At 37.9% G+C, this 10,185-nt stretch overlaps 1 protein-coding gene across 1 annotated transcript; it reads left to right on the top strand.

Moving 5' to 3' along the window:
• Positions 1-208: 208 nt before the first annotated feature.
• On the top strand, positions 209-9,093 carry LOC134536361 (uncharacterized). Its single transcript, XM_063376114.1, has 6 exons — positions 209-265; positions 315-689; positions 3,297-3,366; positions 4,634-4,722; positions 6,387-6,534; positions 8,718-9,093. The coding sequence occupies exons 1-6, from the start codon at positions 209-211 to the stop codon at positions 8,795-8,797; spliced, it is 819 nt and encodes a 272-aa protein (XP_063232184.1). The 3' UTR covers positions 8,798-9,093.
• Positions 9,094-10,185: the final 1,092 nt, after the last annotated feature.

The following is a 10,185-nucleotide window of genomic DNA, read 5'->3' as shown; positions in this document are numbered from 1 at the left end:
AACAGGCAGTTGTAAAAGTCCTTTTGTGACATTTAAAATTAAATATTTTGGTGAAATTATATTTCCCAGGGTCTTTCAAACATATTATTTTGGGCGCAAATTTAATGTTTTTCTTTTAAATTTCAACCCTTCCTCCGACGACCACGGGTTTACACATTCCTTAAAATCGCTTTCTTTCACGTCAGCGGTTGGCTAGCGGACTGGAAAGATGGTTGTCATCGCGCACCAGGGAATTTCCGCATATTCCAGGCGTGCGCCGGACTCGGTGAGGTAGTTCCGGTACGAGCGCGGGAATTCCGGCGCCTGGGGGTCAGGGGTCATCCCGAGATGCCGTCGAGCTGACAGTCAGTGCCAGGGCGACGCCGCTGTCAGCAGGACCTCTCTGCAAGCTACTGGAAGCAGAAGGACCCCTCTGTCAGCCTCCTAGAAGCAGCAGCACCTCCCAGCCAGCCTCCTGGAAGAAGCAGGACCTCTTTGCAAGCTACTGGAAGCAGCAGGACCTTTCTGCCAGCCTCCTGGAAGCAGAAGGACCTCTTTGCCAGCCTTCTAGAAGCAGCAGGACCAGCGGGCCCGCCTCCTGGAAGCATCAGGACCTCCTGGAAGGCCTCCTCGCAGCCATGCCCCTGCAGGACTGCTGCTGCGTGCTGAGTCTGCGCGCAGGATCTGTGTGCATCGGCCTGTCGCAACTGGTGAGTACACCCCGGCGCGACTAGACCCAGTGCGGCCGGCCGCTACCACGAAGCAACAGCAATACACTCGTGCTCCTCCATCCTTCCGCCGCCTCCACACTGCACGGAGACACATCACATGACAAACCAATACATTTAAATTTCACTGTTAAGAAAAATTAATTTGACTGAAGGAAATTAAAATCTTTAAACATGACAATAATACACGGCATGTGATAAAGGTATACAACAAAAAATAACTACAAACTAATGACATAACTCTACATATTCTTTGCACTAGAAATAATATTAACGTAATCAAGGCACTTTTCTACAGCGGCGCGGAAACATAGTGTCTGCACAGAAACGTAACAAATGGCAACCAATGAGAATTTAATATTAATTTTTTTTTAATTATGCTTTGAAACCATAGCACGGGCATAATTGACATAACTTACATACCTGAAACCATTTATGACGTATTTATAACATAAACTAACACGGAAGCCCAGTACCGTGTACAGTCCGTACAAAGCGTACGCCTTAAAGTGGCTAATATGAGTTAACTACATTATGATACTAAAAAAAACTGTTTTACCCACAGCGGCACGTTCTTTTTCTCTTTTAATTATATCTAAAAAGATAAACTGAAAACCTGACCATGATATTTGCTTTGTAGCTTGTCATTATTTTGATAATAATAATTATTTTTGATTTTGAAAAATTTAGCTCTCGGTATACAGCACTAGTTTGTAGTTATTTCGTGAATGGAACGGAAGTCGCGTGGAACGGAAATGTGTAACCGCGGTGCTGCCACCTGTGTCGGACGGCGCGAACTAAAGTTCAGAGAGCCAAAGGTAATATTTATATTATTAACTGTTATATGAATTTTAGCAAGATGGGCAGTATTTTAATAAAATTACTTCTCAAAAATTCCTGCCCATAGCATGGGTTTAGTATTTTTTTAAAGTCTTTTTCGCTTTTATCGGAGCCATTTCATTACGCAGTTTAAAATTTCGCTCCTCAAATCGAACGATTCGTTGGTTGACGTAGCTGCTCCGGCGACTTCTAGCGGCGGCTGCAGAAACTTCGAGTGATTCACGTCCTGGTATTTAGTTGAAAACACAATTTGCGTGTAAATGTATCCCTCTTGGCATTATTAAAAAAAAAATTGGTTGCCTGTAAAATCGGTTTACGGACGATAGTTTAACGTGACAACGTCATAACAAAACATTGATGATTGCATACTTTATGAATAAAATTTAATCATATTTATTTCAATAATAAAAGAATAAATACTTGAAATTATACTAGTAATCAGATTTTCAAAATGCAAGAATAATTAACCTTTATTGCCGAAATTGTTGTTGTAACAAGCAATGAAAAGCACATTAACTTTTCACTTCACTTTATAAACAGTCGAGTGGAAGAGAGATAGATGCGGCGCAAGCGTACAATGAGCGTAACGGGACACAGCGTAACGGAACAATGTGCGTAACGGGACATTTTCGTGCATGCAGCCGGCGTTCATCTATTTATTAGACGTTGTCACGTCAAAAAAAAATTCTACGTTAAATTTCGTGCCCGAGTTTTGTACGATAAGTGTATTTGCAGACGAAAATACACGAATTTGCCCGTTCCCAAGGTTAGATGTTACACATTTTTCTGGCGAGAACTGAAAGGCTCGTTCACATTTTCTTTTGTTTGAAATACTTTTTTTTTTTTACTCTGTGCAAAGATAAAGGAACGGTTAACCCATTCGATGTAACATCCAATTATGTTTCGCTCAACTATCGGAACACCAATTTGCTCGACGCTGGTGAAAGTCCAAAGATAGGAGCTGGCGGCTAGCGAAGGGGCAGCGGTCGGCAGCTATTGAGGAAGTCCAACTCTACTCGCTGAGGCGCGCACTGCAGACTTTCACGATTCTACTTGATCGTGCCCACGATACTTCATGCACCTAACTGTTCCAGCAGTCACTTACCATTAACTTCATTTGTAAAGTACACGGTGCAGACAGAACATACGTACATTTACCTATTCCCTGTATTTAGTAAAAAAAAATTCACAGAGAAAAGTTTTTACTATTTTTGCTTTTAAAAATTTGTAGTAAATCTTCTTAAAAAATTAAAAACAAAAAAAAATATTGAAAAAAGTGACATTCTTTGTCTGAATAATTTAACTGCTGAAGAGATTATTTAAAATATTTTATGTATATATAGGTTTGTTCTGAAACAATGTTATATTATATCTTGTATTTAAATTAATCGCTTTTTTTAGCTTACAGATTTATAATAACTAATTTATGTTTTCTTAAGTTATTTTTTATTTATTAGTTGACAACAACAATTTTTTTAAACATTATTTTAAATACCGCACTTAGATTAACATGACTAGATGCACCCACACACAAGCTTGCTTTTGTGTAAGTGCTTAATTTTTTACTGTTTAATTTAATGAATTATTGCCAATGTTTTAAAATAAAAAAAATTAATAAAGAATGGCTGTTTTGATGAGTAGTTCCTCTTGCATCTGTACACAAGTGTTTTGCAACATTTTCGATCGCAACTCGACCACAGAGATGTCCTGCCGTCGCGACTCACGCCAGTGCTTGTTGTCTGTCCGCAGATCACGAGTCTCACGGCGCTTCTTGCTTACTTCAGCTCGCAGTCAGCTCTGGTCGCGCTCAGCGAGGACGGTGAGTCGCCAGGTCGATTGCCAGGTCGATTGCCAGGTCGATTGCCAGGTCGATTGCCAGGTCGATTGTTTGTGCGTTGTGTAAGGGTGAAGGGGGGGGGGGGGCCGTGAAAGAGACGCGCCTCATAGATAGTTGAGTTATTTAGCACGCTTGAATAAACCAATGAAATATAGTCTTTTGATATACGAGTTATTACGTATTACGTATATCGTATTACCGCTGCGCAAATGCGCGGTTTAAGAACATGTTTTGGACACCCGCTCCTCGAAGAATAAAGCTTTTAAAATTTACAAGATTTTGAAGCAACGATGCCAGTAAATAACGTATTCATTTGAAGTAGCACCATTTTACTTTTACGTGAATTTGTATTTCCATGCGCGCATGTGTGGCATCAAACACAACGCAACGAAAATTAAAAATATTGTTGCAAGTGGGGAAACACAGGTTCGTAAGTATTATCTTTGAAAGATTTGTGCAATCACAGGTGGTTTTAAACTCTTAAATCAAACAAAAATAATGTTAATATGAATACTAAAATTTTTATTGAAAAAAAATTTTAAATAGTTTAATTAACGCACACATGAAATAGTCAGTGGTTGCTTGCCTTTGACGACACTGTTCTATGCCGTGGCTCCCAGTGCCGTGGAACAGCCGTTTGGTTGTTTGTGAGCACTTTCATGTTCTAGAAAGATTATGGATTCATGCAAATGGGGAAGACTGATTTGAAACATCTTATTTGTGGACATACACCATTGCTGGTTGCCACTTTGTAGAGAAACCACAAGAACGTACCAGAAAGATGAATGTACAAACACACAGAAAAACAATTCGAAATCAGGAGATGTCAAATGTTAAATGTTAAATTTATTTTCCTTGTACTTTCTCGTGTTTTCTCAATAACATTCAGTGAAAACAAACAAAGGCAAATGTCTACAAAAATAATTTAATCACTAGTGTGGTTTACATATTTATTTCAAGTTTTAATTATAATATCATCAAATTATTATCTGTGTCAATCTTTTCATTTTATTTTATTTTATATAAATGATTTATAAACTAATAAAACCAATTTTTTGTTACTCCTACATCAATTTCTTACACTTAAAGTTTCACTAGGTGAGCCATCAGAATTTTTTCTTCGTTTTAAGCTTTTATTTTGAACATTCTCAAACTTCAGTGTTCTTATCGGTGTGCTGTGACTTTCAGTTGTCTAAGAGCAGTTGAGAGATGGGAGGATTCCTTATCACGTGTGGTTGTGTGCCCGTAGATATGGCAAGTAGAACTACGATTGCGGTGGCGACGGGTCTACTGGTGAAGACTATCCTGAGTGTATCTCTCGTCTACGGGGTCTGCAAGGTATGCCACATACTTGTCATGGTCTGCTGTTGGTAATATGTCCGACAATTAAGGAAATATTAACGATGCCCGTCTACTTTCATACATGCATAGTTTTTTAGCATTAACTTACAGTGTTTAGATTTAACAGTACGGGGTGCACTGTCAAATTACTGTTTACGAACTGTCAACCACATTATATGTATTTGCATTAGAATTGACAAAATGTGGTAACGCCTCGCAATTTCCTAAGTTTGTGATCTATTTCGTATTATGTTATACCGTTTGCACTTTATCTTGAACAGGGTGTAAAATATTATTAACATTCCCTAGTTTCAATTTCTAGAATAAATTAATTTTTTTTATTGAAGTCACATTACATTTCTGTAAATGTCAGCCCTTATCATAAGCAATTTAAATGTAAATAAAATTTTGTAATAATTAACTTTATTTAACGTCCATTTAACACATAATGTTTGATTATGATTACAATATTTAAGACTCGTTCTAAACGCTCATGATATCTTCGCTCCGGCAATGCGGCGTCATCTGTTCCGTTACACTGCCCTGTCGCATCGACACACACAATCACGTTTAATGTGGTTGTTAGTGAGTTGCTAGTAGAAGCTAACGTTATATATGTATTTTTTATTGGAGCTACTTTCATAGCAACGCCCTAGTTTTAACAACGTTCGCTCTGCATGACGTGCAAGTCAAGTAAAATATTTACTAAAACATTATTGCACCTATCATGTAAAGACATTGTATTTTGTCTAATTATTTAGTTACCTGGGGCCATATATACAGCTACATAAATACTATAAAAACATGCAATTTGTATTTTGTAGAAAATTTTGTCATCAATCGAAATATACCCGTTATCTTCTGTTTAATGTTACTCAGCAGTTATTAGTATTTTTTTTCCTGACTAATTGTGTCTTGTTGGCTCACAAGAATTCATTTTCTGTCTTCACGCTGGAAAATGCAAACAGTAAATTAATTTCGTCTTAACATATTTTATAAATTTAAACAATATTTTTTTAATAATACATATAACAATGACATAATATCAAAAAATAAACCGCAAAATCATAATTCTGTATAAATGTTTCCTAGCGCAGACGAATGGATTGAATGGGATAGTGAATGTTTGTAAAACTGTTTCATAAAAATGTTGAGTTGGCGAGACCCGAAACGTCGAAAACAGCGAGTGATGCCTAGCCTCAAACGAACTCCCTGGTACGCCCGCAGATGATGACGGCATGTCGGTCATGTCGGTCATGTTGATATTGTTATTAATATTGGTCATGCTGGCCATGTTGGCCATGATGGTCATGTTGGCAATGTTGATCATGTCGGTCATGTTGGTCATGTTGGTCATGTCGGTCATGTTGGCCATGATGGGCATGTTAGTCATGTTGGCCATGTCGGTCATGTTTGGCCATGATGGTCTGTCGGTCATGTTGGTCATGTCGGTCATGTTGGTCATGTCGGCCATGTTGGTCATGTCGGCCATGTTGGTCATGTTGGCCATGTTGGTATTGTTGGTCATGTCGGTCATGTTGGTCATGTTGGTCATGTCGGCCATGTTGGTCATGTCGGCCATGTTGGTCATGTTGGCCATGTTGGTATTGTTGGTCATGTCGGTCATGTTGGTCATGTTGGTAAAGATGGTCATGTTCCAGGGGAAGACCGGCGTGCTGCTGCTGTGGCTGGTGACCAGCGTGCTGTGCGAGTTGGCAGCCCTGGCTGGGACGGCCATGTTGCTGCTGGGACTGCTGCCGTTGGTAGGACTGCCGCTCGCCTCCGTCCTGGGAGTGCTGGTGGATGCAGGTGAGCAGCCCCCGCGTTCGATCACGGGCCAGGACCCAGGATCGGAGACGACTACCCCCTTAATTTTACAGTCACGTGATACATTATAATTTTAAGGTTATTTTTTACCTACAGTCTTTTTAGAATGTTATTTAACCTGAAAATTCAGGGTATAGCTATGGTTTCTATTTTATGAGTCCAAACCAAGCTTTATTTATAAAATATTCAATATGTTTTTTTCTACTTTGTAAAATATTATAAAAGTTAAACATTTAAACAGGGCTGAGCCCTTCACCCAGCGGTCCACCCAGCCCCACCCTTGTGGCGGCCATGCAGGTGAGAGCTGCAGTGCGTCCACGCAATGAACTCCTTCAGCAGGTTCGAAACTCAACACAAACTTATTATAATTTTATTTATATATGTATTTGAGATAGACGAATTCCGACACCGTTTGACCGTTCATCATGGTAGTTGAGACATCGAAATGTTTGTAGAAAGTATTTAATCTATACATTTTTTTGTAACTCTCCGCTAGATGACGCTGCAGCGCAACAACTTCCATGCCGTTCAACCGATCGCCGCGCCGTGGGTAAATTCAATTTTATGATACTAGAGGATCCGAAGTAAAATCGACCTTCACCCATCTGTTTGATGGATAAAAATTATTTTATTAGTAATTTAGTATGTTAAAAATTATTTAATAAAATGGGTTGCCTGAAAATTCCTGGCCAGGCTATAATTAATTTAAAATTCAAAAATCACTTTGTTTAAATTTCTACAGATGAGTTTAACGAAAAAATCTTACACCAACAATAAGGGCAAAGCCTATAGAATATGCAAACGTAGGGTTGCCTATAATTATCTCCCGGTCTAACTATTGGGTTGCCAGGTATAAACAGGTATTTTGGTCCTAGTTATTTCCACCTACTTTTTGACGTGACAACGTCTAATAAATCGATGAACGCCAGCTGCACGCACGAAAAAGTGTCCCACTACGGATGTATCCTGTTTGCTCATTGTACGCATGCGTGGCATCTCTCTTCATGCTCATTGTACGCATGCGTGGCATCTCTCTTCCACTCGATTGGAACAACCATCGATTTGACTTTTCAAACATATTTTCGTCGTTTGAATTATTAATATTATGTAATTTAACGATCGTCCACCGATTTTCAGCACAATCGGTACGGTTATTTAAAAGTAATGTTGAATATTCAAATACGTTTTGAACCAACAATGGTGTTTTACAGTTACACATAATAATTCAAATTACACCCGGGATATTTTGCACAATGTTTTAAAAAATATTGTAACATTATAAATAAGTTTGGTGTATTTGGGATGCGTATTTGTTATAAAATCGTGTTATAAAAACGAAATAATATTATTCCCCTACCGTGAACAAAATTTTTATAAATATGTATATAACATCTGAAACTAATATTTTTCAAGTATGGTCTCGTGGCCGTGCGGTCAGCATCGATACCTTCCAATCGAAGTGTAACTTGTATTTAAAAATCCTGTACTTTAGACAAAAGAGCACTGCGTGCTGGCGTGTCTTATAAATCATTGACAAATAATTATAAAGAGTAAACATGTAGAATATAAATCATTTGAATTTGATTTCCAATCCAAAGGTTGTCGGTTCGAATCCCGGCAGCTGCGAAATATTTTTTTTTATACTTGTTAAAAATAAATACGGCACACGCAACATTTCAAAAATAATAAATATATTTGAATTAATGACTGCAAATAAAAGTAAATTTATTAATTAAATTGTACATTTGTTTTCACTCCTTCTTTGTATCCATACAAAATAGTGATAATTCAATAATAATGATTCAATTTTATTCATAAAAGTATGCAGAGGTAGATTTTATCATACAAAAGATAGAAAGATTAAAAAAAAAATTCTTCCTCAAAGAATATGATATTTTTAATGCCTAAATGGTTTGGTTGCAAAAACCTATTACGGCTCAGTCTCAGGCCGAATATTATATTTCCTTTTCTTCTGGATCAATCATTTCATCAATGTTTTGTTGTGACGTTGTCACGTTAAACTATCGTCCGTAAACCGACTTTACAGACAACCAATTTTTTTTATCTATAAATTAAACATAAAAAATAAGCGCTTGCGGCAGTGTTGTGGTCATAAGAGGTTTTTCCGTCGCAGCGCGTCCTCACGGGTGGTTCTCGTGTTGCAGCGCTGATGACGTACTTCCTGCTGGTGGTCCACAGCTACCGGAAGTCCCTGCTGGGGAGGGCGGCGCAGTGCAGGGCGTGATCCGCCACGTGACCACGTGTCATGCTCGTGCGTGACGGGACACTGTCGCGTCGTGCGTGACGGGACACTGTCGCGTCGTGCGCACGGGATAGAAGAAAACAAGACTGAGCGCATGAAACATTCCTTAAAGTGATATCATGCCGGACACACAAACAGTATTTTTTTCTTTTTAGCGAAACCAATATCTTTCTTTACACTTAAAATGACATAAAGTTTTTGACTCAATGAATGCATAGTTTTAAGTTTAATCTAATCTTACTCCAGCAATGAAAAAAAAAAAAAAAAAAAAAAAAAAAAACATTTTTTTTTTTTAATTTATTTGTAAAATGATGTTTATTTTATCTTCTTCTACTTTGTTTAATTTAAATATTAATATGACGAGCCCTTGATTTTAGAAGTTCAGTGATGTAATTAAAAAATATATATATTTTAAAATTACATGTATATATGAGCGTGGTTTGTGTAAAAAATATTTAACGATAAATCTGTTGAGTTTGTATATTTAAATCAATTTGTAATAAATTTGTAAATAATCCCAGATTATTTTTTATGTCCTTATTACCGGCCAGCTACAATGTTCTAGGCGCGACTGAATCCAACCCCCCCCCCCCTTTTTTTTCCCCACAAACACGCCCTTCCACAGTAGGACTACCCGTGTTGTTTCCCGGAACTGAGGGACAACGCAAAGCGAAGATAAGAGACAACAGGGCACAAGATCACTCACTTGACAAGGAGTTGCCTCGTATTGACTACTCCATTGCAAATTCCATTGGAATTACAGCAGCCAACTTACATGTCGGCCATCATATCGCCACTGTAAGAAATTCAAATGGACACAAAAAAAATACAGGTATTTCCTAATACGAAATGAGAATTACTTTTAAAAAGGTGAAATAACACACCTTTACACCGAAAAGGACCGTGGTCACAAGAAAGAGAGATTGAGCAAAAATGAAATGTGCTTTGAGTTCGCCAGCCCAACAATTAAAGTACACTCCATTACTGTTCACTCACGAACTCACGGCAATTTTTCGTAAAATCTCGTTCAGATGCGAAATGAGTATTTTGCAGGGCAACCCAACCATGTACCTGAAGGAAAGAAAGTCAAAGATTTCTATAAAATTAATTTATGACACTCTGGATATTGTGTTAAGCTGTCGTAGATATGATACTTTTGAGAAAATATGAAAATATTTGTGGCTGTGTTTGGAGAAGCATTAGATAAATGCGTCACTTCGTAACATAAGCTGAAAAGCAAGAAAGAGAAGTGCAGATGAAAGAGGTGTAATTTTTAACTATTCTACGTACCAAATCTAATTAACTGCAACGGAGATTTCTGCAAAAGAACTATAGAGAAACATAAAATTGCTTGTAAGGCCGTAAATTTA

The sequence above is a fragment of the Bacillus rossius genome, chromosome 10 (assembly GCF_032445375.1).
Source record: "Bacillus rossius redtenbacheri isolate Brsri chromosome 10, Brsri_v3, whole genome shotgun sequence".
Classification (NCBI taxonomy): domain Eukaryota; kingdom Metazoa; phylum Arthropoda; class Insecta; order Phasmatodea; family Bacillidae; genus Bacillus; species Bacillus rossius.
This window is presented reverse-complemented; position numbering and strand designations above follow the sequence as displayed.